The sequence below is a fragment of the Saccopteryx leptura genome, chromosome X (genome assembly GCF_036850995.1).
Source record: "Saccopteryx leptura isolate mSacLep1 chromosome X, mSacLep1_pri_phased_curated, whole genome shotgun sequence".
NCBI lineage: Eukaryota > Metazoa > Chordata > Mammalia > Chiroptera > Emballonuridae > Saccopteryx > Saccopteryx leptura.
This window is the reverse complement of record NC_089516.1, coordinates 9,977,533-10,005,308: the sequence shown is the minus strand read 5'-3', so window position 1 is coordinate 10,005,308 and position 27,776 is coordinate 9,977,533. Positions and strand designations below refer to the sequence as shown.

The window sequence follows — 27,776 nt, the reverse complement described above, 5'->3', positions numbered from 1 at the left end:
TTTCTTTTTATGAGTATTTTAGATTCACAGACAATTGAGTGGCAAGTACAGAATTCCCATGTAGCTCCTCATCCCACCAATCGTTTCTCGTGTCACCCTTTAGTAATGCAATTCCACACGTTAATCTTGCATTCGGGTGGTGCACTCCTTACAACTGATGAGCCAATATAGGTACATTACTGTCATTCACTAAAGTCTATAGTTTACATTAGGGTTCACTCTTTACACTATACATTCTATGGCTTTTGACAAGCACATAATGACATGTATCCACCATTACAGAATTATACAAAATAGTTTCATTACCTTAAAAATTGCCTGTGTCCCATCTCTTCATCCCTTCCTTCCTCCTCCTGAAACCCTGGCATCATTTTTACTGTATGAATAGTTGAAAATTTTTATTCATTGATTGATTTTAGAGAGGAAGAAAGAGAGAAAGAAGAGAAGAAAAGGAGGAAGGAAGGGAGGGAAAGAAAGAGAGAAACATAGAATTGTTGTTCCATTTATTTATGCATTCACTGGTTGATTCTTGTGTGTGCCCTGACCAGGGATCAAATCCTCAACCTTCGCATCTCTGGATGACACTCAAACCAACTGAACCACCTGGCCAGAGCCAATTTTTAGCCTTTCTACTAGATGTGTAGTAGCAGTATCTTCTTGGTTTAGTTTGCAATCCTGTGATATTGAGAATCTTTTCATATGCTAATTTGCCATAGTATATCTTTTCAGTGAGATGTCTATCTTTAAATAATGTGAGGTGTGCTATCTGAATCCAAATAACAAGGGTGGCAGGAGGCGTGCCTGGGGGGACAAGTGAAACACATTTGACCAGGAGTTGAAATTACTGAAGCTGGGTGGTGTGTACATGGGCATTTGTTCCACTAGCCTTTTTTTTCTTTTGTGTATTTGAAATTGTCGTAATTTAAAAGTTTTTTAAAACCCACACACATAGGAACTATTGTCTCAACTTCAGTTAATAAATGAAAGAAGACTAAAAGGATCACTAAGGATTATATTGTTCCTGAACACCATTTTTAATTTTTAATTAAAAATTTTGAGATAATATAGATTCAGATGCAGTTGTAAGAAATACTATAGAGGGCCCTGGCCGGTTTGCTCAATGGTAGAGTGTCAGCCGGGCCTGTGGATGTCCCAGGTTTGATTCCCGGTCAGCACACACAGGAGAAGTGACCATCTGCTTCTCCACCCCTCCCGCTCCCCTTTCCCCCCCCACCCCTCTCTCTCTTTCTCTCCTTCTCCCTCCCTCTCTCTCTCTCTCTCTCTCCCTCTCCCTCTCTCTCTCTCTCTCTCTCTCTCTCTCTCTCTCTCTCTCTCTCCCTCCTGCAGCCCAGGCTGGCTCCATGGAGCCTCCGCTTCAGGCACTAAAAATAGCTTGGTTGCGAGTGGCTCCAGATGGGCAGAGCATTGGCCCCAAGTGGGGGTTGCCAGTAAACCCAGTTGGGGTGTGTGTGGGAGTCTGGCTCTCTATCTCCCCTCCTCTAACTTTGAAAAGAAGGTGGAAAAAAAGAAATACTATATAGACACTTTGCCCAGTTTCCCCAAAACGTAATATATTGCAAAACTATATCACAACTAGAATATTGATACAATCCACTGATCTTACTCAGATCTCTTCCATTTTCCTTGCACCCATTTCTGTATGTGTGTGTTAAGTGCTATATGGTTTTATTGCCTGTGTAGGTTCATGTCATCACCACCACTGTCAATATACTAAACAGTTCCGAGCCCTGGCCGGTTGGCTCAGTGGTAGAGCATCGGCCTGGCGTGCAGGAGTCCTGGGTTCGATTCCCGGCCAGGGCACACAAGAGAAGCGCCCATCTGCTTCTCCATCCCTCCCCCTCTCCTTCCTCTCTGTCTCTCTCTTCCCCTCCTGCATCCGAGGTTCCATTGGAGCAAAGATGGCCCTGGCGCTGAGGATGGCTCCATGGCCTCTGCCTCAGGTGCTGGAATGGCTCTGGTTGCAACACAGCATCGCCCCAGATGGGCAGAGCATCACCCCCTGGTGGGCATGCCGGGTGGATCCCGATTGGGCACATGCAGGAGTCTGTCTGACTGCCTCCCCGTTTCCAACTTCAGAAAAATAAAAAAATAAAAAATAAATAAAAAAATATAAACAGTTCCAATGCCACAAGCACAAGGATTCCTCATTTTGCCCTTTTACAACCACACTCACATTCCTTCACCCTCACCCCCAACCCCAAAGCCCTGGCAAGTACTAATTTATCCTCGATTTCTAAAATTTTGTCATTTCAAAAATGCTGTAAGAATGGAATCATAAAGTATGTAGCCTTTTGGAATTGGCCTTTTCTAGCTCAACATAATTCCCTACAGATTCATCCAAGTTGTGTGTATAAATAAATAGTTTCTTCTTTTTTATTGCTGAGTCTTATTCCACGTTATGGATGTAGCACAGTGTAACTATTCACCAGTTGAAGTACATCTGTTCTGGTTCCAATTTCTTACTATTACAAATAAAGCGGTTATGAACATTTTTAGATGCACTGTTCATCTGTTTTGTTTTGCTGCTAGTTTAATAATTTCACCTCTATTCACTAATCTTAGAAGACTGGTAATTCTGCAAACTTTCCAAATAAATCTATACATATGAAGCATGTGTAATTTCCCTTAAGTGAGATTATGAAGTATTTCCTTAATGATATAATTAATTTCTCTGGCTTTTCTTCTAACATAGTTTGAAAAGCAGTTCTCAACAGGAATTTGTAAATGACTTTACAATCACAGGCCTTTTGATGACTAAGATAGTTTCACATCAACACTGGTTTCCTCTTTGTAATAATCAAACAAAACAATCTTGCTGTACCTCTTGCACTTCATAAATATGTATTAGGAGACAAACTTTCCAACTGATACATCCATATGCTATCACTAAGTGCCAGAGCACATGTTACAGGTTTGAAATCTGCCCTCAGGGTCTCTCAGCATAAAGTACTATAACAATGTGATTTACATTTAGCCATAGATAGACTGAAAATTTCCAATTTACTAGGGAATTCTATTTTCAAAAGCCATTACTGCCTGACCAGGCGGTGGCACAGTGGATGGAGTGTTGGACTGGGATGCGGAGGACCCAGGTTTAAGACCCCGAAGTCGCCAGCTTGAGTGCGGGCTCATCTGGTTTGAGCAAAAGCTCACCAGCTTGAGCCCAAGGTTGCTGGCTTGAGCAAGGGGTTACTCGGCCTGCTGTAGCCCCATGGTCAAGGCACATATGAGAAAGCAATCAATGAACAACTAAGGTGTCGCAATGCACAACGAAAAACTAATAAGTTATGGTTCTCATCTCTCTGTTCCTGTCTGTCTGTCCCTCTTTCTGTCTCTGTAAAAACAAAAAAGAAAAAAGAAAAAAAAAGCCATTACTGATCCTTTCCAAAGCAAAGCATGCTTTCTCCGTGGTTATTCACCTGTCATCTCTTAGCTCTAAGGTAACCCTATTTTTCTCCGCTCTGTGATGCCAGGGCTGGGACTCTGCAAACTGCTTTGCCCAAACTCCCAAGCCAGCAGCTTCCTGCTAGGTTCCTTCAAGGGGAGGTTCTGAAGAGAGATTAGAAGGAGGGCGAAGGGACCTCTGGTTGTCCAAAGCCTTACCCCTCCCAGCGCCGCCCCACCCCATGCCTGAGCCTGCAGCTTCCTCCTGTAGCAGGCCCTGAAAGGTCTGAGCAGGGGCTGCACGGAGTGCCTCCAGCAGCGGGCCGCGTGCTAGCCAGCACAGGAGCTCGCCTCCAAGCGCCCAAGTTCAGGTCACCTCACTTCCTTCCTTTTGTTCCCCAGCCTAAGTGTGGTAGCTGCCTGGCAATTATTAGTATCAGGCCTAAGCGTACAGGAAGCAGTAACAAATAGTACCTCACTGTCCCCTTTGCAGCCTTTTTTTTTTTTTTTAACAAGAGAGACAGAGACAGAGGAACAGATAGGGACAGACAACACAGAAAGGGGGGGGAGATGAGAAGCATCAGTTCTTCGTTGCGACACCTTAGTTGTTCACTGATTGCTTTCTCATATGTGCCTTGACCGGGGGCTACAGCAGAGCCAGTGACGCCTTGCTCAAGCCAGCGACCCTGGGCTTCAAGCCAGCGACCTCTGGGCTCAGTGACCTCTGGGCTCAAGCCAGCGACCATGGAGTCAAGTCTATGATTATGATCCCACATTCACGTCAGTGACCCCGTGCTCAAGCTGGTGAGCCTGAGCTCAAGCCCTCAAGCCAATGACCTCGGGGTTTTGAACCTGGTCCTCTGTGTCCCAGGCCAACGTTCTATCTACTGTACCACTGCCTGCTCAGACCCCCCTTTCAGCCTCCTAACACCCATGTACCCAACTTTCTCCTGTGAATCCACACTACTGGAAATAGTTAGCATGACTTTCTGTTTTCCTGTAACTTTTATACAACTGCAAACAAAAGTTTGCAACTTTATTGTCTTATCCATTTCCTTTCCAACTCCTAGGTCAGGGTCCTCACAGGAGAATCTGTGGTTGAATTTAGGACTCGGAGGGGGAAGAGGATAGGGTTAGGTGAATCTCAGAGATTCTCTGGTAGTAAGCAACAAATGGACTCAAGCTAACGTAAGCAAACCTGGAATAAACGAAAGGACATGAGGAGCTCACAGAATCCAAGGAGCAGATTTGGAAAGGACAGGGCCCAGCGCCACCCAGAGCTCTAGGAAGTAGGGACCCGTGAAGGCACCTCACAGGGCTGCACCAGGAGGGCTCTGCGAGACCAGGGTCCAGAGAGGACGTGGCTGACAGGCCGCAACGGGCTAAGTGCCTAACCTTTGGCTGGTGAAGAGCAGGATGTCCTGATGACGGTCCTACCAAAAGAAAGAAGTTTGAAGAAGGAAGAAAGAGCTCACTCAAAAGAAATTTAGCATGCTATTTCTTAGAAAAAAAAGAATGGTAGATGGCCAGTAAATTACAACAAATTTTCACTACAGTGAACCGCAGATGAGGTCTTCACTTCAGTTGTAAATTACAATGCACTGTATATTAATATTTGGAATAAAAGAACAATGTGCTTGGGGTAGAAAGCTCAGAGAAATTTTTCTAAAAGAAGGCTCTACATGTGAAACCTTCTGCTTATGGATTGGGACGAGCCCAGGAGGAGTTTCCTGTTCAATATTTTTCATTTGACAAATATTTATTTACTACGCCCTAGTGATTCTGAATCTAAACCCTGGGGATTCTGGGCTAGGTCATTTCCTTCATTCTCTGCCACCAATGAGAAGCACAAGTTGCTTAACACTAATAGCTAACACGATGGGGTAAGCTGGCTTTTCAGAAATCCACAGGGACACCCCACAAAAGTTAAATATTAATGCGTTTATAAGTATAAAACAATTACTTTATTATACCTAATAAAATGTCACAACAGTAAATGAAAAGAAAATACAGGTTGAAACAAGCACAATGTGTTACCTATTTTATAATAATTTTCCTTAGCTCCCTCTCATACAATTGCATTAAACAATATTTAAAGAAATTACCATATTTCCCCATGTATAAGACACTCCCATGTTTAAAACCCATCTCAATTTTGGGGCCCAAAATTTGAAAAAAAAAATGTATTACATACAATTATTGAACTCAAGTTTTATTCACCATAAAATTCATACAACTCCTCATCACTGTCAAAACTATCCATTAGCTTGCCCTCATCTGTGTCTGCTGTTGAATCACTGTCTTCAACAATGAGCGCAAAAACAAGTGCTAAAAAGCAGGAAATGCAAATAAAAAACAAACTACAAACACTGTATAAGACGCACCCAGTTTTTAGACCCCAAGTTTTTCCAAAAAGTGTGCATCTTATACATGGGGAAATACAGTACTTAGGATAGTATCCCACTAAAGCAGTGGTCCCTAACTCCCAGGCCGTGGATCGGTACCGGTCCGGTCTGTGGGCTATTTGGTACTGGTCCGCAGAGATAGAATAAATAACTTACATTATTTCCGTTTTACTTATATATTTAAGTCTGAGCAATGTTTTATTTTTAAAAAATGACCAGATTCCCTCTGTTACATCCGTCTAAGACTCGTTCTTGACATTTGTCTCTGTCACGTGACACGTTTATCTGTCCCACCCTAAAGGCCGGTCCGTGAAAATATTTTCTGACATTAAACCAGTCCGTGGCCCTAAAAAGGTTGGGGACCACTGGACTAAAGCAACTCTTTTCATTTGTCTTCATTACTCTTCTACCATTTCTTTATATATATTTTTTTCTAAAACACATGAGGCTTTTTTTCTGTTTATAAGAGTAATGCCTGTCCATTGGGGAAAATTAAATATAGCAATATAGGAAGAATAAAGTAATCATCATTCAGAATTCCAGCGACAGAAAGAAAATGGCTAGTAATATTTTTGTGTATTTTCTTCCATTCCTAATGATTTGAATGAAAATTATATGGCCAGAAACATAATTGCTGTTCTTTATGTTCTGCTTTTGCCTGCGTAATTTTCAGATTTTCTGTAACGAGCTTTGCTTTCGCAGTGAGAATAACATTCAATAGAAGAAAGGTACAGAAGAGCGGGTGCTCTGTATGCCTTGCTCACCCCAGTACCCCCGTTCCTAGAACACCGCTCGGCACAGTAGGTACTCCACACATGTTCTAACTGCTCAGACTTTCCCAACAAACCAGTGAGACCATGCTGCTAATGAACACAGAATCATCCGGCAGCCATGTCCAGGAATTAGTTCCCTCTCTCCCTCCTTTTGGTAAACAGTTCGTTCTATCACATACAGTCACTTTTACTGTCTCAATATAAAACCAACTGATTTCAAATTCCAACTCCCACACACTAGCTACGTGCCCTTGACAAGAAACTTGACTACTCTGCCTGAACTTCCGCATCACGTAAAGACTGGCCCAGGTGCCGGCGATACAACAGGCAGGGCCTGACATCAGTTCACATTCTGGTTTGGAGGGAAAAGCGTATGAATAAATGTGCCCAGTGGTATTAAGTGCTATAACAAAAAAGAAAATAGAATAAAGGGGACAGAAAGTGACTGCCTGTGTGGGCCAGATGAGGGCATGTTGCTATTTTATAAAGGGTGGTCAGGGACTGGCTAGAGGTTTCAAAAATATCCTGCTATCCTGTGTTTCTCAAACTTCAGGTTGTGACTAAGTGCGATGAATGTAGAGAGTAATCTGCATTGTTTTAAAAATGAAATAAAATACCAGAGTGCATCACACATAGTAAATAAAGGCCAGCACTGTTCGGTGTGACTTGGCCTGGTTTATATACATATAAAAGTGCACTAGTCTGTAAAGCGCCATCATCGTGGAGAAACGGTGGTTAACACTGCAGCAACTTAGAGGTAAGCAGTCGTACAGAAAGGTACCTAAATAGGACTTGTCTCCATTAAGACAGCCACGCCTTGTGCATGGACCTGTCGATGCCTTATTCAAAAAGTAGAGTAAAAAAAAAAGGGGGCAGAGTAAGCTAAGTTCCAAAGAGACAAAAAGACAACCACAGGGAAAGTGGGAGAAAGATTAGGACCAGAGCTTAGAAGTTGGAGCGAAAGGCAAACAAAATAGGCTAAGCGATGAAAGCCTGGCCTGTGGCGGCGCAGTGACTAAAGCTTGGATCTGGAGTGCTGAGGTCACTGGTTCGAAACGCTGGGCTTACCTGATCAAGGCACATATGGAAGCTGATGATTCTTGCTCCCCTCTCCTCTCCTCTCCTCCCTAAAATGAATAAACAAAGTCCTTACAAAATGTTTTTAAAAGAAAGTTAAGTAATTAAAGAGAGAAAACTAATACAAATTACATTTTTGGTGCAAAAATGTACCTGACCATGCCCTGGCCAGGCAGTGGTGCAGTGCATAGAGCACTGGCCTGGGAAGCTGAGGACCCAGGTTTGAAACCCTGAGGTCACCGGCTTGAGCCCAGGGTCACCAGCTTGAGCATGGGGTCGCTGGCTTGAGTGTGGGATCACAGACGGGACCCAGTGGTCGCTGGCTCGAGCAAGGGGTCACTGGCTCATCTGGAGCCCCTCAGTCAAGGCACGTATGAGAAAGTAATCAGTGGACAACTGAGGTGCCCCAACTACAGGTTGATGCTTCTCATCTCTCCCCGTTCCTGTCTGTCCATCTGTCCCTCTCTCACACGCATGTGCGCGCTCTCTCTCCCTCGAAAAACAAAGCAACAACCAAAAAAGATCAGAGAAAGACCAAAAAATTTTTAGAGAAACAGAATTGATAGATTCAATTTAACAATAACAAAAAAAAAAACCCAAGGGTAATGAAATTTGCTGTACATGACTCTTTTGGATTAAGTGTATGATAGTGTCTGAATATTTTCAGAAACTCCCAAATACCTGCTCCACCCTCTCTTTTCTTACCCTCAGTGAGGTGGACAGTTAAAGATTTTATTTTTATTTATTTTTAGAGAGGCGAGAGAGTGAGAAAGAGAGAGAGGTGAAGAAGAGTGGGAAGCATCAACTCCTAGTAGTTGCTTCTCGTAGGTGCCTTGACCAGGCAAGCCCAGGGTTTCCAACCTGTGACTTCAGTGTTCCAGGTCAAATGCTTTATCCACTGCGCCACCACAAGTCAGATAAAAGATTTAAAAACCATATCATCTGGGAAGATTTCTTTCAATCCTTTAAACATATAATAGTTTTTGGAAATCATGCCCACCCATTAGAAATAAATAAAATATATTGGAAAGAGACTAGATATTGTCTGCCAAGCCTTCTGTTCTTGTGCACGAGGTTTCCACTGAACAGAGCTGTTAACACACAATTATTTCAGAACAAGGTGGCCAAACTGCAGTCCTCCTGCTAAATCTAATCTTCCACCTGTTTTTGTATGGCCCATGAACCAAGAATGATTTTTCCAATTTCAAGTGGTTGAAACATTCAAAAGAGAACTATTTTGTGACACGTGAAAATTCCATGAAGTTCAAATTTCTCGCTATAACGCTGCAGAGCTGAGTAGTTGCCCGAAGGCCTGAAATATTTCAGATCTGGCTCCTTTAGAAAAACATTTGCTCTAACCAGTATCCTAAGAACATGAGGGCTATCTTGTTTAAACACCCGGGCAATTCTCTTCCGTCTCTAGCTCCTCCATCTTCAGCTTTGGTCTCTAACAATCCTGGGCCAGCCAGGAAGGCAGGCAGAGAGTATTATAATTAATTGTATGGTATAAAAAAACAGAGACGCCATACGATAAATTTCTATATAAAGTACTATGAGTAGTTCTCCCACTAACTAGCGTAACATCTGGGTTTGTTTCCCGATCAAAAAAGTGGACATCACAGCGGCAACTGTACAATTTCATTTGAGAATCATGGTCACTTGCACGAACACACTTAGAAAATATTAAAGCAGATGTTCGGCGGGGTGCTTTTGCAGGGAGAGGACCGCCGGGATCTAGATGTAGACTGAGGTTGCCTTTGCACGAAGCATCTGGACCACGTTCCCCCACCCCGTCCCCTCTGCTCCTGGCCCTTTTGTCCTTGCAGCCCGATTTCTCCTCACCCAACGCACTCCTCAGGGGCGACCCAGTTCCCGGGCAGAGAAGGGCGCAGGCCAGCCAGCCAGGGTTAGCTTAGAGCAGCTTGACCCGCTTAGGGTGGATTCGCCCCAGGACCCCGCAGGTAATAAGAATGACTCAGCAGGGGCCGGGGCTAGAACTGAGGCAAGAACGCAGGGGCAGGGACAAAAATCTTTCGAATGCGAGAGACCGAAAATCGTCATCTGAAGGACCCAAATGCGTGAACACACGAAAACGTAATTCAAGCCGGCTCCAGGCCGTTGTGGGCCCGTGCCAGCGCAGGCCGCAGGTTCAGCCTAACAGGGAGGCCCCGCGTCTTCCGCAGGCAGAAAACGCCCACGGGCTCCGCCAGAGTCCCCTTCGGCCCCAGCAAACCCCACCTCAGCTCAACCGGGGGCCAGGAAGGGCCAGTGGACTGGAGGAAAAGCTTTCGGGGTGCACGGAATTGGATGCCCGTGATTTTCGTGTACACTTTCGTGGACTAGAAACCATTTTCTTTTGAGATTTTGCTTGGCTAAAGGGCTGGAGTCTCCCCGCCCCCCGTTTCCATTCCCCCCACACCCCTCCACCCGCACCGCCACGACCGCTGCAAGCAACCACGCCCCGCGGCCCCAGGGCTCTCCTCCCCGGCTCGCAGTCCCCGCTCAGCCTACACGCCGCGCCACCATTCGCCCCACCCCCGAGCACCCCCGCGCACCCCCATCCGCCTCCGCGCCCAACCATGGGAGCTCCGGGCAGGTCCTCGCGCCTGCGCCTCTCCAACTTCCTGCCGCGGAATGCCCGGCCCACCCCGAGAAGCCCGCCTTCGAGAGCCGCGTGAAACCCGCCAGGCGCACGCCATTGGTCGGAAGGACGAAGCCTTCGGCTCCCAGGCCCACCCCCCCACCGCCACTTACTTTTCCCAGAGCGGATGCGCCTGCGCTCAGCTGCCTGGGCGGGCTGGGAGGCGCGGGTTGAAAAGTCTCGTTCCAAGTTTGGAGAGAGAGAGAAGAGCGCCTCAGTCCTCAGTACCCGCGAGCGGGGAGGAGGAAGGAGAGAAGGACGCGGCGTCTGGGTAGCGCCCGGGCCGTGAGACGGAGCTCAGGCTTCGAGAGCTAGAGGCGTGTGGCGCGCCTGGGAAAAGCAGGAGCGCCTGCGGTTGGGCTGCTCTTGACGAGCGAGGGGAGTCTGAGGCGGCGGTGAGGGGCGAACGACCCGACGCAAGATGGCGAGTAAAGAGAGTACGAGGCCCTGCGGGGCGGCGCGCGCCGGGGCCGCGGGGGGCAGCGGGCGCGAGAGGCCGCGGCACGCGCCTGGGAAAGGCGCGAACTGGCGTGCGGGGCAGGGGGCGGGGCTGGGCGCGAGGTGGGGCGCGCGCCTCGCCTCGAGGGGCCTACCCGGACGCGGAGGGGGCGCTGAGGCTTCCGAGCACTTCCGGAGCCGGCGCGGGGCTGCGCGGGAGCCCCCTCCCCCCTCCGGCCCCCCCTCTGGCGGCGGCACTCCCTCGAGCGCTCTCGGCCCCCGAGCGGAGGCGGCCTGCGCCGCCGGAAAGAGGGCGGGCACGTTGGCTCGTTTCACGCGCGCGCGCGTGCGCGCGCGAACTGCCTCGGGGTCGCGGCCTTAGTCCGGGGGATTCTGGAACCCGCCGGCCTATGGCTGCCTGGGCCGGATTCGTGGCAGTGGAGGCCCGTGTTGGTGGGGGGATGGGGGTAGCGGTCGACGGCTTTCTGCTCCACGTGGATTCGTCTCCCCGGGTGGGTCGTGGAGCCCTTTTACATACGGGTCGTCATCCTAAAACAGGTGCGAACAGCTGCAACTGGCAAAACAGTTTCGGTGTTCGAGTAATTAATTACCCAATTCTGTATACGCAGGCGGTATTGATCTCAAAGTGCAAAAAAAAAAAAAAAAAAAAAGTCAGCTTCCTGGTGTTAATAATCTGCACGCTCTGGAAGAGCGGTTAGTTGTTCGTGTACAAATTAGAGGTAAAGAGAAAGAGTAGATTAGGTGTGGCCATCTCGAGGTGACCTCCAGTATCCGTGTACAGATTCTGACTTAAGATCCCTCTCAGCCACTTAATTTCTCCAAATTTCAGTGTTCGAAGATACTGTGGAAGAGCGTGTCATCAACGAAGAGTATAAGATCTGGAAGAAGAACACGCCGTTTCTGTATGACCTGGTTATGACCCATGCTCTTCAGTGGCCGAGTCTTACTGTTCAGTGGCTTCCTGAAGTGACTAAGTAAGGGCTCCTGACTACTTATTTTGCACAAATTTAACTGTTGTCCTGAATTTTCTACTTTTGGCATTTTATACGTGGAATATAAGCATGTAATCAATTTAATCCTTGGATGAGGGGCAAGTGACTAATTTTCAGAAATAAGAAGGATTATACGGTGGCTTCTGAGGTGTAAGTATGGCGTTTAAATGGGAGAAAAAATCTGTTGTGAGGAATATGTGTAATAACTACCAGATATATTTGACATTTCTTGGGCTTAAGTATAGAACAGCATCTCTTTGAGCCCAGACCAACGGATTTCTTTTAAACTCCATTGAAAAATCGCATATGTACAGAAAAGTGCACAAATCACAAACAAGCATGTGGCTTGGTGAATTTTTACCAAGTCAACACACCCCTGTAACAAGCCCCCAAGATGAGTACGTTGTACTGGGCAAAAGGGAAAAGAATTTCGCAACCGTTCACTGAAGGAAAGGTGTTCCAGTATGGAATACACTTTGAGGTCGCGGCTGGTCTTTATAAGGGTGTTCTTTTCAACTTTCTAAAATTTCTCTGATAGTAATCGCTGGCATTTACTGACCTGTTAGAACAGGGCCTGGCACATTTATAGAGTTTTATGTCCTATTATTTGACTTAATATTCAAAACAAGTACTTGGATTATTTTTCTATCATCCTTGTTTTAGCGATGTGGAATTGAGGGCTGAGATTAAGTAACATGCCCAAGATCACACGAGTGGCAAGTGTGGAGGGGCTTTCGAACCCCAAACAGGTAGCCCCGCGATGAGGCACTCACTGCACTAGATAGACACCTTTCTCATATAATACTTGGACTTTTTCTACTAGGAATTTGGGCATGTACTTAGGAAGTGAATTAAACTTCGGTATTGTGAATATAGAATTCAGTGAGGATTAATCAAATGCTAATCTAGAACAGAATTTTGTGACGTTATAAAAATAAGTAAGGTAATTTTATATAAAATTACTCATGATGGCCAGATTCTCCACGTAAGAACATTGACTTCCACGCAAGATAAGAGTTTCCTTTGGGTTCCCAAAAATCTCACTGTAATTATATACCGTATTTCCCCATACATAAGACGCTCCCATGTATAAGATGCTCCTTAATTTGGGGGCCGAAATTTGGAAAAAAAATATATTACATAAAGTTATTGAACTCAAGTTCAGTAAACAAGTTCATAAAACTCATACAACTCCTCATCACTGTCAGAACTCCCATCCATTAGCTTGTCCTCATCTGTGTCTGATAACAAATCCCTGTCTTCAACAATGGGCGCAAAAACAAGCACGAAGAAGCAGGAAATGCCAGTAAAAAAAAAAAAATCTACAGCCACTGTATAAGACGCACCCAGTTTTTAGACCCCAAGCTTTTCCGCGGGGGCGTGAGTCTTATACATGGCGAAATACGGTGCATGTACGGAGAGTAGCCAACATCTAAATAATAGAGACCTGTAAGTATTGATGCTTAAAATAACTTTGAGAATCGACCACTTTAAGGGTATTCTTGTGCATTTGACTCCTTGTGACTTCCAGTTAAGCTCATTTAAAATTTTAACAGCTTCGTTTACATTCTCTTGATCTCTTTGTCAGTGGAAAAGAGCTGGGGCTTTGAAGATTCAAACCTGAGTTTGAATCCTGCCTCCTGTTTCTTAGCTTTGTGAATTAGGGTAAGTTGCTCAGTCTCTATCCCTGAGTTGTCTGGCCTGTTGTTCATGGAGGTGCTCACAGTAATGCTCACATTTGAGAGAATGAAATTAAGATCATGCATGTTAAAGTGCTAGTGCAGAGGAAGTATACAGTAAATGGTGACTGGTGTTCTCCCACGGCTTTCTATTCAGAAATAATTGGTTAGGTAGAATGGAATAATTCTATGTTTCTCCATTTGGATTTGAGGGAAAGCTGTTTACTGAAGTGTTTTTGAAATGTTACCTATAACGTGTTTTTTGTCAAGATTTTTTAAAAGGTAATAGCTCCACATGTTCTCAGCCCAGGTATTGCTTTTATACGAACACTTAAGAACGCAGCTGAAAATACTTGAAATTATTCCACGGTGTTCTATCCATACAAAGAAGTGGGATCTGGCTGGGGGGCGTGCTGTGGCTCTGGGAATGCAAGGAAATGCCGGCCAGCCTGCATTCTTGGATGCTGAGAATGCTGTGTGCTTCGCAGGGTGCTGTGGGGTATGAAGGACTGGGATTGTGTTTTGTCACTAGATAGAGCAATAGAAATGCTGGCTGCTCTTCCTGCCTGGCTCTTTGAGGAACTGGTTCCTACTCCGCCTCGAGACCTGCCTCCATACAACAGGCTTCTGAGTGATTATTTAAATTTGAGCTGTTGTCACTTAACCTGAGGTAGGCAACTGATTTGGCCTTTAAAATTTTTTATTTATATATTTCTTAAATTATTTTTCAAAACTGGTAGGTCATTATTTTATATTTATTATTAAATAATTTTTATACTTGTGGGGCTAACTTCCTACCTGGAAAGCTTTGTAGTCATTCAAATTCAGACTTTACCAAAGTGCATAGAGGGACACATACGGCCCCCTTTCCCATCCCCTATTCTGGTTCCCTTACCCGTAGTCATTGTTCGCAATTTCTTACACATGCTGCCAGCATGAAGTACATACATATATCTTCCCTCCATCTTGTTTTTCTGGTAGCAGGTTGTTTACTTCTTGACTGTTTAGGAGTTGATATTGGAGGCTTTTTCCTCTCAGCGTGCTCAGAGGACGCTCATCTCTTTTAAAGGCTCCATAGAATCCCATTTATGGATATACTGTAATTGATGTTACCAGTTCCCTATGAGTGGATATTCAGGTTGTTCGCAGTCTCGCTGTTTCAGACTAGGCTGCCGAGAATAACCTCGTGATAATCTGTGACTGTTGGGTAAATTTCTTAGCGGTGGAGTCAGAGTGGTCAGAGGATCCTGGCACTGAAAATGCACAAGGACTCTTATCGTTGGGCTTCTGCAGCCTTAGATGTACCCAGTATTGGAGGAAAATAGCCTTATATTTCAATGATGGAGATGAAAGGGTTTGTACTGTGGTAAAAAGAAAAATCTTAATACAATGATTGAGTTGGGAAACCAGAATAATTGAATTTAGAGTTGAGAGGACTTTTTCAGATCCTCCAGTCCACCCTGGGACTGGAGCTCCCTAGAACGGTCCTGTGATGTAACTCCCCTGTCGGTCTGGGTTCCTCTGCCTAGCCCCATGAAAAACAGCCACCTCCTTTTATGGCAGTGCTCACCTTGCTCTGCAGTGCCTCCTTTCTCGCGGGCATTCCTGTCTCTCTTCAGATGGGGCTAATGAGATAGGCGTAAGTCCCCTTTCAGGTTGAGCCACTGTTCCCTGTAAAGATTCCGTACTAAGTCCTAAAGCACATTGCCTAGAGCTTAATTTTCTAAGTATGATTTTCCAGTTGAAAATAGTGGATTAGCACTCACACATGGCCTTCCCCCTCCCATGTACGTTTCTCTAAAATGGAATTAATTACCCTTTTTGATAATCACATGGTATCCTTAGCCACTGAACATACAAAAACTAAGGCCCAGGTCTCTCTTTCCCACTGGCTGCTCTTTTTTTTGGCCATTGTGACCTTATTCTGTTCTTGGAGTTACACGTGTATTTATTATTTGTTTTTAACCTTAAACCAAATCTTGGTAAAATTTCATTTTATATTTTTTAGTTTTTACTAAATCACATGCCGAGAAGTAACCCCCAAACCTTTTTTTTTTAAATAAACTACTGAATTCTTTATTCATACTACTGAAATTAAGGAACAGAGAAATAGTCTAACTTGTCTAGTGATGGGGCCCAGGTGGGAATTGCTGTGTTAGATAACACAAAGGAGAAAGCACTGTTAATAGCTACACATGCAAAATCACTGCTTGGACCCGGTGCCAAGAAGTTTCGGCAGGTTCTTAAGCCTCAAAGTCAGTTTCCATAGAACTAGGTAATAAAGCCCCGCCCCTGTGAAATTGAGAGTGCCCATTTCATAAATATAAATAGGGTTTTCACATCATGCCATCTGCGTGGATAGCCTGTTTTTTAAGTGAAGAAACTGAGGCCCACAGGGAAGTTGTGATTTAAGAAATTGCATATAGCTGCCCTGGCCAGATAGCTCAGTTGGTTAAGGCCGTCATCCTAATGTACAGAGGTTACTGGTTTGATTCCTGGTCAGGGCACATATAGAAACAGAACCATGTTACTATTTCCCTTCCTCTTTAAAAAAAATCAATAAATAAATTTTTTAAAATGCATATGGCTAGTTTTAGTTTGAAGTGGGATTTAAACCCAGTTTTTCTGACTCAATGCCATATTCTTTCCATTCTACCTTGCTGCCTCTTAGTGGGGAATCAGAAACATGTCATGTATTAAAATGGAAGATATTTTTTAGGTGAGACGTCATGATTTATGAATACAGGGATCAGCGATGAACTGATTTCTTGTAGGATTAGTGTGACTCATTTTTTTTTTTCAAAACAGACCGGAAGGAAAGGATTATGCCCTTCATTGGCTAGTGCTGGGGACTCACACATCTGATGAGCAGAATCATCTCGTGGTTGCTCGAGTCCATATTCCGAACGATGATGCACAGTTTGATGCTTCCCACTGTGACAGTGAGAAGGGTGGTAAGTATAACGTATTCCAGTATTGGTGTCTTAAGGCAGTATGCTTCATTGGGATTACATTGGGATCAACCTAGCAAAGCAACCTACATAGTCCATAGGAAATCGCTTAAACGCATTATGGTATGTTTGAGATGCTGTGCAATAGTTGCTAAGCATGAGATAAATCTGTATACACTGGTATGGAAATGTCCAAGATAAATTGGGTAATTGGTATACGCACAGTAAAAAGTTAGGAAGCATATATACCAAACAGTTTAATCAGTTAATAGTGGGAGTTTTTTAATGGAAGCTGTTGACTTCCTTGTTTCTTTGTTTTTTTGCTTCAGTAAAACATTCGTTCCCCCTGCTCTGATATTCCCACAACCACCCGAGTTTCAAGTTCCGGTAATTTTGCGGGGGAGGTTCCCAAGACTTGATAACAAATTATACTCACGGCTAAAGTTTGTTACAGAGTACAGAACAGAAGCAGCGGGAGGAAGATACGCATCAGGGAGTCCGGGGAGGTCTGGTTCAAGTGCTGTCCAGGCTGCACAGGACGTGCTTTCTCTGGCAGCAGCTGACAGGGATACGTGCCGAGTGTCTGCCCAGGGAAATCCACTTGAGTGTCAAGGTCTGAGCCTTTCATGGGGGGCTGGATTCATAGGCACATCCTGTCCTGCTGGCAACCAGCCACGACACTGAGACTCAGAGCCCCATAATGAAACCGAGAGCATGTCATCAATGTTGATGCTTGTGCACAGCAACCCTGACAAACTGGTACAGCGCCGTCCATTGTCCAGGTGTAGGCCACCAAAGCATCAGTCCATCAGTGACACACAGAACGTTCTGAGACCCATGTTTCCAAGGGTCAGTCATGGTCCCAGTGCCTCTCAGCGCTGCAAGGGCTAAGCAACCAGGCCTGTGGTGTTGGTGCTTTTTGCACAGCCTCAGGTTTAGTAGGTAGAACTTAACATTTTCTAGTATTTGCTTCAGTTGGTTTTTTTTACTGAAAATACTACATTATAGCTCAAGTCCCACCACCCCTACCTTTTTCCTCCCTTTCCAGAATTTACCACGGTCCTGAGATTAGTGAGCCATTTTCAACTATTTGTAGTTTTATTACTCATGCAGTAGTAAATATCACAAAATGTTTTTTGCAGCTTGTTTAATTCATTCAATATTATTTTTTATGTTTGTGTATACCATGTTGATATCTGTCTCGTTCTTAGATTGCTGTATAGTATTCCGTTGTGATTAAACATCAGTTTATCCATTCTCCGAAGGGGTAATTGGGTTGTATCTATGTGGTTTTTTGCTCTTACGAACAAGGCTTTAGTGAACATCCTTGCCGTGTTTCCTTGGACTCGGGTCAGAGACTATCTGGTGGGGTGGAATTGCTGAGTTGTATGGGGTGTTCATTGTCAATTTAAAATAATATAAAACTTTTTCAAAATGATTTACTGTTTACCACTCCCATAATTAAGTCCATTCCCCTACAACCTCATGTCTTATTTTTATAAATATTGTTGTGAACAATCAATTGACGTACATAACTCACTACCTTCGGACCAGCCTATAAATATTGTTGTAATTAGAAAGTTTTTAATGGCTTGAAAGTCACTTGTCCACTGTATTACATTCTCACAAATGACTGAAATAGTGCAAAGATAACACCTTTTTGTCTGCTACAGTATTTTTAATGGATGGTATTTATCATTAAGATAGTGGTTTTTCAAACTTTTTTGAGTTTGAGAAAACAAAGCCGTGTTCAGAGTAAATGTTAACCTGGAAATCCATTTAAGAAAAGAGAGCTGTTTAGTTGATTTTTAACTAAAGGATTTATCAAATTTGAGTACCTTGGTAGAAGAAGGGTTAGAAGGAACCCTTGGAGTCCGTGGGGACAGGGCGGGTTTGGAGCAGGCTCTCAGATAGGAGATGTGACACGGGAGAGGTGGTCTGAGGAAGGAGGAAACACATTTTCTTCCATTGACACTGTGGGCAGGGGAAATGCTGAGAAGGAAGTAGATTGTTTCATACGATGTGTGGAATGGGAGATGATCTTCAGCAATACAGGAATAGAAAGCTAATGTCTGGCATTGAGAAAAATGGCTAGATCCTGGTATTAAGCCATGGGAGCCAATGTCCATTAAGCATTCCCACATAGAAAGAGCTGGCTGAAACTGAGAATGGTTTACTGCTTGCAGCGCGTTTTCACCAGGTCCAAGCCAGTCTGTTTGACTTGTTACTTGCCCTGCACCATTAGGCATTTGAGTTAGTTTCCTGCCCAAAGACACAGGGTGAGCTAAAAAGGAATGTGCCAAGAAATAAGATATGGGTCAGGAAAAAAGTAACAAGTATAATGTGAAGCCTCCGAACTTTATATGTGTCAGCAGCTAGTTCAAGTTTTTATCTATGAGCACAAAAAAGAAAATGTTCTTGTTTGCTATTATCTAGATGTTCATACATTCTTTCTGCTAGCATCTTGCTGCTTCCCAGACATTATCATACTTGATGTATGGCTTTGTTGCTTTTCCAAGGCCTTTTTAATAACTATTTGACGTTAGAGTCTTATTCCCACACCAGCAGGGTAAGCCCCCTCATTTTAGCGTTGGCACTCTGCTAGCAGCTGAGCCAAGTACACTGGTAGAACCAGCATGTATTGTACCTGGGCTTTTGGGTGGGGGTTAGTTGGCATGGATATCCTATTTGAGGAACTTTCTGACTAGACTCCAGGTGTGTTTATGCTCCTGATGGTGAAACCTTCCCTGTCTTGAAGAAACCTAAAATAAGATGCTAATTCACTGCAGTGCTTCCAAGTGGGTTGTATTTGCACTAAAAGGCTGAAGTGTGGGCATTTGAATGTTAGTGAATAACTATCTCCTCTTCAAAACTGAGAGAGGCCGATTTTTGTTTTAAATCGAAGATGGAACTGAATTAACTTGCATAAAATAGCCTCAATATTTTCCAGTACAAATGGGCTTTGAGAAAAAATTCCAAGTGGCAAGTGAACCCATATTTTTGTGTGTTCTCTCTCATATCAGTTTGTGTTGTATGTATTCTGTCATGTTAAATCTGCCAGGTTGGATTTTAATCATAAGTATGTGTGTTTATTTCTTTCTTCTCACATTAGAATTTGGTGGCTTTGGTTCTGTAACAGGAAAAATTGAATGTGAAATTAAAATCAATCATGAAGGAGAAGTGAACCGTGCTCGTTACATGCCGCAGAACCCTCACATCATCGCTACAAAAACACCCTCCTCTGACGTGCTGGTGTTTGACTACACAAAGCACCCTGCTAAACCAGGTACGAAACTAAAGGGCCAATGCGTGACCATTTGCTTGTTTGTTTGAAATTATTGTTTTGAGGTTATTCAAAGTAGTGTATGCTATAATTTCTCATTTCAAGGTTTAAAAGTTGTTTTGTGGGTCCAATAACCACCCTCGAGTTTAGTGATTTAACAGAAGGACCTCACAGCAGATTATACTTCCGGCAGCAAATGATACAGAGCAAAAGCAGGAAGAAGAAAATACGAATCCAGAAGAGTCCAGAGAGGTCAGGGACAGGCTTGTGAGTCCTTCCGTACTGTGTGCCGACACAACATGCTTTCTCTAGCAGCAAACCACAGGGGCATGTGCTAATGTCTCTGCCTAAGGAATCCCGTGTGAGTCTCGGGGTCCGGGGTGTTTATGGAGAGCTGGTCACGTAAGTCCATCTCGTTCTCTGATCAGTTGTGGTAAGGGAGACTCAGGACCCTGCAGTGAAGCCAGATAACATCATGAATCTTGCTAAACAATGCTACAAGTCCTAACAAGCTGCCACAGCACGCCCCGCTGCTCTAGGTATACACAACTTCGTCATTTAGTGACATGAGTTTTGTAAGGGTCACATTCCCAGGAGCTGGCTAAGGGTCAGTCATGGTTACAGGCTAACCCTGGAGACGTGCAAGGACTGAGCAGCCAGACCTGCTGTGTGACCTCTTTCCTCACAAAACATTTTTAAAAATTGACCCCAAGGGTGAGGCTGGTTTTCATTGCACAGATTTGTAGGATAGCTTGAGTGTTCAGTGTTTTGTGTCAGCTAGTACTAGGCTTTGCAAAGGAACCAGTTGTTTTATGGACACACAACCTGCTTTGCATTAAGTCTTTGAAATGGAGCACAGAGAACGGCTTTTCGAGGCCGCTTTGGGTCAGACCAAGTCCTTGTGCGTGCAGTGCTTTTCCCAGTATAACAAATGTTACGGCTCACTCCAGTGAGCCTTGGCTCTTACCACTCTGGTAAACAGATAATCAGTTGCTGATTCTCTTTCCTTAGACCCAAGTGGAGAATGTAATCCTGATCTCAGGTTAAGAGGCCACCAAAAGGAAGGCTACGGTCTTTCCTGGAATTCGAATTTGAGTGGACATCTGCTGAGTGCATCCGACGACCACGTAAGAAACTTACTCCTAATTTACTCGTGTGCTGAGAGGTAAAAGCCAGCGCCACGGACAGCCCTGCAATGCAGGAGCACTAGATAGAACGATAATGCTGCTGATTGTATGGGAATGTTTTCACATGATTTGGAGCAATGGCTATCAAACTGTCCTTTGGGAGCCTTGGGACTCCACAAAGCTTTTTCGAAGCAGCCTTCGAGTGGAGAGAAGGTGGACCCAAGATACTTGATTCTGTAAAAGTGGGCCTCTGTAATGGATACTATGAAGTATTTATGAGGCCTGATTAATATAAATTACATTTCATTTTACTTTTTTGTTGTTTAAGGATACAGTTCTGTGGAGTTTAGTATATTCACGAAGCTGTGAAATCCTCACCATTATATAATTCTAAAACATTCTCATCAAATGTTACCAAAAGAAACTAGACCCATTAAGTAGTCATTTCCCAATCCTTCCTTCTCACAGTTCCTGGAAACTTTTTCTGTTTCTACAGATTTGTTTATTCTTAATAATTCATATAAATGCTATCATAAAATACACAGCCGTTTGTGTCTGGCGTCTTTCACTTAGCATGATCTTCTCAAGGTTCATCTGTGTTGAATTATAAGTCAGAACTTCATTTTTTTATTGCTGAGCAATATTTCATCATATGGCTGAATACTATAGTTTACTCACTTATCAGTTGACAGACATTTGGCTTGCTTCCACTTTGGAGCTATTTTGAATGATGTTCGGTGAATATTTTTTGTACAAGTTTTATGTGGACATATGTTTTCATTTCTCTTGGGTAATTACCTAGGAGTGGAATTACTGGGTCACGTGATAACTCTATGTTTAACTTGCTGAAGAACTGCCAAACTGTTTTCCGAAGCAGCTGCCCCACTTCACATTGCCACCAGCAGTGCACCAGCGTTCTAGTTTCTCCAGGTCCTCACCAACACTTGTTATTGTCTGTCTTTCTGAGTAGAACCGTCCTAGTGCACATGAAGTGGTATCTCACAGTGGTTTTGATTTGTATTTCCCTGATGATGAGATGTCAAGAGAAGACTGAGCTTCCAGGGCCTCTCGGCCCCGTGGCCTCTCCTCGGGCTGATGTTTGAGGAGCATGCCATGGGGTTCTTTTCGCAGGCCCCAAGCTCTGGCCTCTCAAAGTAGACTTTTCTGAGTCATTTCACCTGTTGCACTTCTGATGTCTATGGTGGTTTCGCTGTGAGAGCTTGTTCAGAGGCTTTTGCCTTTTAAGGGGCACCTTTCAGTTTTACTTATCAGTCTCCCAACTCAGTGTGAATTTTTAGGACGTGTGTATCTGTTCAGTGGATGCCAAATGCTGGGTTCTCAGTGTTGTGTGCGCTAGTCTAGATACAGTTTAGATACTTGACTGACTGTATTTGTATGTAGGCAGCTCTAGTATCCCTCACCTGCCAGCATGCTGGGTCTCCCCCGGCCTGCCTCCATTGCAGTGTATTTTCTTGGCCCTCCACATCTCAAATCATGGAAGCTACGCCCATGCACTCTACTGTGTGTGAGGCTTCACTTGTGCTCATATACTCTCCCTCATGTTTGTTTCTTTTTAAAAATATGTATTGATTTTACAGAGAGAGGAGAGAGGGGTTGGGGGAGCGAGAAGTATCTACTCATAGTTGCTTCACTTTATTTGTTCATTGCTTGCTTATTGTATGTGCCTTGACCGGGCAAGCCCAGGGTTTCAGACAGGCAGCCTCAGCGTTCCAGGTCAACACTCTATCCACTGCGCCACCACAGGTCAGGCCCCATGTTTATTTCTAGTGAAGGTGTTTTAAATAAGATGTTAGCATTTAAATTCCATCTGTTACGGCTTTTGTATGTTTTTCCTTCTGTAGACTGTGTGTCTGTGGGATATAAATGCAGGACCAAAGGAAGGCAAGATCGTGGATGCGAAAGCCATCTTCACTGGCCACTCAGCCGTTGTTGAGGACGTGGCCTGGCACCTCCTGCATGAGTCTCTGTTTGGCTCGGTCGCCGATGATCAGAAACTTATGATGTAAGGTGGAAAGTTCAGTGGGGTCTTGTTATTGAGGTTTCATGAATGACCATTAGCTTTTTTTTTAAATTTTTATTAATTTTAGAGAGAGAGGAAGAGAGAGAGAGACACAGAAACATCGATCTGTCTCTGTATGTACCCTGACCAGGGATCGAACCGGTAGCCTCTGTGTATCAGTACAATGCTCTAACCAACTGAGCTATCTGGCCAGGGCACCATTAGCTTTTAAAAAAGAAAAATAGCTTAGTGAGGTATGATTGACATAAAATAAACTGAATGTATATAAGGACTTTTTCACTTAAAAGTACCGTACTACGTGAATGAGCACAATTTTTTATTTAAAACAAACAGGTATGTAAACGTGAAGAAACATGCTTGGTATGGAGGTAAATATCAAAATTGGGATCAAGGTGACTTTTGAAGATGAGGAAGGAGAGATGGTATCAGGGCTTGGCCACAAGGCTGGTTTCAACCACCTAGAATGTTTATCTCAGAGGAACTGTACCTGAGGCAAATTCGACAAGGCTCAGTTGTACATATCGAATTGTTACTGTGTGCATCATCACTATTTTGTGTATTATTGAAATAGTTGGCAGATTAGTTCAGAAACCTAATAAGAAATGATATAAAGCCCTAGTTTCTTTCTCCATAGGTATAGAACGTACCGCTTAGTGGTTGGAAACCCAAACAGCCAGTTCTAGGCGTGGTCGGTGTATCCGAAGGGTCGATCCTACAGTGGCGGTGTGGGGTGCTGCCGATGAGATGAGGAAACCAGCGGGAGGTCTGCAAAGTTGGGGAGGGTCCAGTGGCCTCCTTATGTGCTATGTGCCTTGTACCTTTGTGTTTTAGATGGGACACCAGGTCCAATACCACCTCCAAGCCGAGCCACCTGGTGGATGCGCACACAGCCGAAGTCAATTGCCTGTCATTCAATCCTTACAGCGAGTTCATTCTCGCAACTGGCTCTGCAGATAAGGTTCTTACGTTTTTGCATTTGGTGTTTACAAACCCAGTTGTCCTGTATGGTAATCAGGTATTTGAAAACGAATGTAAAGCGCAAAAATGAATTTTTCATTTGTTATTTTTCTTCAGACTGTAGCTTTATGGGATCTGCGTAATTTAAAGCTAAAACTTCATACCTTTGAATCTCATAAAGATGAAATTTTCCAGGTATGTGATACTTTTCTGGTGTCTCTATGTCAGGTTTCATAACTTTTTGATGGGAAACTTAAAAAGTTTTTTTCTTTTATATAGTGGTCATGGGACATTGTATTTTTTTTAGAGGTTGTTCTACTGTATAAGTTAACTAGTGGGAAATAACTTGGAGCTTTTTGAGAGACTATTAGTTCAGAAGTAGAGGAAAATACTTGCAAAACAAGATCAATTTAAAAAGTGAAATCTTAAGGGTTCTTCAGTTAAGGTGTCCCAGCATGGTGGCTCCTCCAGTGAAAATACCTTGTATGTGGTTTAAAAGATAGATTGCACAGGTTAAGGTACACTTCATTGAAAACTTGGAAAGCTTCTGTGATGGTTATGGTGCAGAGTAAGTTTACTAGGGCCCCTAGATGAGCTGCCCTGCACTGGGGAGTATTCTTCCTGGGACAGACGGGCCGGGCAGGTGGGCCATTTAACTGTCCTTAAAAGGATTGGACAAGAAGGTTGAGGGCTGTGTAGGCCAAGGGAAGGATACAGAACACACCACAGGAAAATAGTGAAGATTAAGACAATATCTATAAACCTAAGAACATGTGATTCTTGACATTTTCAAATATGTATTGCTAGGTCCACTGGTCTCCACATAACGAAACTATTCTGGCTTCAAGTGGTACTGATCGCCGCCTGAATGTGTGGGATTTAAGGTAAGTCAGGATCTGGTGATGAGAAACTGAATAAATATGCTAATCTGGCAAATTATATAATTCATATATTTAGAAAAGCAATTTGCTAATCCTAGTTTAATAAGTCTAATATTAAAGTAACTTTAAATACATTTTCAACAGATGATCTCCTGCTGTGGGTTGTATGAACTTCTGGGGATATATACTTGGGAACAGGATAAGCACAGCCCAGAGAGTTGATGTTCTTCTGAGGGTTCATTGTATAAAAGAGTTTCTCCCAGTTCTTCAAGTTCTTGACTTCAGAGTGGCCTTTCTAAGAATTTCATACTCCTTTCCTTTTTTTGGTCTGAGCCTTTGGAGCCATTAATAAGGTGGCTCAGTTTTATATACTGCTTACAAAAATTAGGGAATATTTCAAAATGAATATGAAGTGATAAAACATTGCCCAATTTTTGTGAGCAGTGTACTTTTCCATAGGATGTTATCTTAAGATTAGAATAACTTTTTCTACCTGTATTTAATGTAGTATACTCAACAGAGGGAGGAGAAATGTAATTGTCTAGCAGTCCCATGTGTTTGGTTGCTTGAATTGATTGTTTTGATGGAAAGGAAAAAAGTATCACTTAGAAGGCTGTGTATTTTGGCTTTTTCCAGCAATTATTACTAGCAAAATCTGCCTTTCAGCTAGATACTAGATAGGGTTAAGTGGCATGTCAATTGAGTGATTTCAGTGTTGGAACTGCTGGCAGATTCTACAAATTGAAGTTTTTTAAGAAAAAATAAAAAATCTTTGGCTCTTTCACCTTCCATAAAGTTGCATTGTTGTCATATTTTAAGGTCTGTGGTGCTGATGTTTTTGTTTCTCCTGTCATGAAAAAAGCTTTAAGAGTGATGTGTAGGGGCCCTGCATCCGTTCTGTAGATATTTTATGTACTTTATACCTTTTAATTTTAATGCAGTAAACCACAGTGGAAATACTGAATGAATTTTTATATTCATTAATTCTATTCTGCAGTTTCAGTAATAAATAACTCTTACCCATTTCCAGAAAGTAAACACCCCACCCTCCCACCAAATAACATAAAAACTCTTAATTGATAGCAGCATAGAAATGTGTTTTTCCAGTACATGTGCTGCAAGAATTTCAATAACAAAAGCATTATACTCTTGCCTAACAGCAAAATCGGAGAAGAGCAGTCAGCGGAAGATGCAGAGGATGGACCCCCTGAACTGCTGGTACATGTTGGCTTTCTTGTGCAAGATGAAATGTCCCATGCAGATTGGATTGTGTCATTGATTCGTGTATATGGAATATGAGTCAGTACTTCAAATTCTGGCTCTTGATGATTTCCAATTGGAGCTCTTGGAGGTGGTTGTGATTGCGGGTTAATACTTATTGAAAATAGGAAAGAGAGCCCAGTAGGTTTTTGCCAGTGTTTCATTAAGACTAATTTGAGCTCTTGGGAAGTGGTGTATAATAACTCCTCATTGAGTTCAATATAGTATTATTTTTTTCTTTTGGGGGGAAGAGCACGTATTCACTTAGCAACACTCAATGCTTTCTAACAGTATAGAAAATCTTAATGACTAGATTTTTTAAGTTCCCTGCCCAGGAGCTAAACTTGGATCTCGTTAACGCCAGCAGTGCCCCTCTCCCTTCTTATTCCTACTTGAGTCATCTCAGCGTCTTGTCAGCTCCTTGAAGGTTTGTGTGGGGGTGGACTAAGCCTGTGCCACCCTGCAAACTGTAGGACAGCAACACCCACCCCCACCATTGCAAGACTGATGCTCTGAAAACTCATTTTTAACATAAGATATGAAACCACGCTTCTTTTTGTTCTTATTAACAGTTTATTCATGGAGGACACACCGCCAAGATATCAGACTTTAGCTGGAACCCCAATGAGCCATGGGTCATTTGCTCAGTGTCTGAGGATAACATCATGCAGATATGGCAAATGGTGAGCTAAAGTCTTTTTTTTCTTAAATAACTATCTTGTAAAGGAGAGATTTACTAATGATATAATAGAAATATTTCAAACAAATAGGCAACTATTGTCCCAAATATTTATAGAAAGGAAACAATCTTTAAAAACCTCTTTCTATTTTAACAACAATCTTTAGTTGAATATGCACCTGGTAAGTCAGGAGAACTCGGTGTCTGTATAAACACACAGACACAGACACGTTCTATTACTACTCTTCATCAGCCAGTTGCCTGGCGTCACTGATCTCTGTCCAGTATCTGCTGTGTCATAGGCATGGAGGGTACAGGAGGAAAGTGTCAATGCGTTCACATGCTATTGAGCTCTCTGAGGATTAGCACTAAGTACACATCGCTAAGGCCCTGAGGTGTGAACCAATGCTGTCATAAATCTCAGGGCTATTGCTCCCTCTAAATGATGCTTGAATTATTTAGAATTATTTAGGGGAATTATACACTGGCCTGCCTTTCCTCATTAAATTTATTGGAGCCTTTGGGGGAAAAATACACAAAATTACTAAATAAAAGTACTCTAAAAATGTGTCCACTTTCAAAACTGAAATACATTGACCCATGAATCCAAAACTCTGGATAGACATAACTATTAAATGCTATTTTTAGATAAACTTGTAAAAACTTGGGGAGTTTTACCTATGAACTTATTTGGTTGTTATCTCCAGGCTGAAAATATTTACAATGATGAAGAGTCTGATGTCACAACATCGGAACTGGAGGGGCAAGGATCTTAAACCCAAAGTATGAGACATGTTTCTGTTGAATGTAATGCTAACATGAATGCTTGGTTTATCAAGCGCCAAAAAAAGCATTGTATAGTAGGAAATGTTAAGTGAGATGGCATATGGCGTTCTTTACTTTCTGATTCTAGCACTTTCAAGTGAGCTATTGCGTTCTGTATCATATCGTAGCTTTTAGGGAAGAAAGAAATGTTGCTAAGAAAGAACACAGTTTTAAAATACAAGTAGCAGGGTACTACTGCCTTTGATTCAACTATTTTAAGTTCTTGTTTTCTCAGACTAAGTGCTTGCTGTTCCCGAATATGCAAGAATTTAACTTTTACACTTTTCCCCTCCAACACTTACTGATTGGCTTTGCAGAAAATAAAGTTTTAAAATAAATTT

General features: G+C 43.2%; 2 protein-coding genes across 3 annotated transcripts in view; one reads left to right on the top strand and one right to left on the bottom strand.

Annotated features, from left to right (window-relative positions):
* Positions 1–10,281, bottom strand: part of LOC136385557 (sal-like protein 4) — a 64,842-nt gene extending 54,561 nt beyond the window's left edge. The window contains exons 1-2 of the mRNA XM_066356585.1: positions 10,216–10,281; positions 7,652–7,710 (exon numbers count right to left, since the gene is read on the bottom strand). The gene's annotated coding sequence lies outside the window, so the exon portion shown is untranslated. The remainder of the gene's footprint in view (positions 1–7,651; positions 7,711–10,215) is intronic.
* Positions 10,282–10,418: 137 nt separating this feature from the next.
* RBBP7 (RB binding protein 7, chromatin remodeling factor) lies at positions 10,419–27,773 on the top strand. 2 transcript variants are annotated; one of them, XM_066357107.1, is made up of 12 exons: positions 10,419–10,738; positions 11,590–11,734; positions 16,240–16,385; positions 19,522–19,668; positions 20,677–20,792; positions 22,655–22,815; positions 23,665–23,791; positions 23,908–23,985; positions 24,598–24,674; positions 25,832–25,889; positions 26,504–26,614; positions 27,318–27,773. In XM_066357107.1, exons 1-12 carry the CDS (start codon positions 10,723–10,725, stop codon positions 27,384–27,386), a joined length of 1,251 nt encoding a protein of 416 aa, XP_066213204.1. In that variant the 5' UTR covers positions 10,419–10,722; the 3' UTR covers positions 27,387–27,773. The 2 variants fall into 2 exon arrangements, with proteins under 2 accessions (XP_066213204.1, XP_066213203.1); XM_066357106.1 differs by having other exon boundaries at positions 10,421–10,738; positions 19,495–19,668.
* The last annotated feature ends 3 nt before the right edge of the window (positions 27,774–27,776 follow it).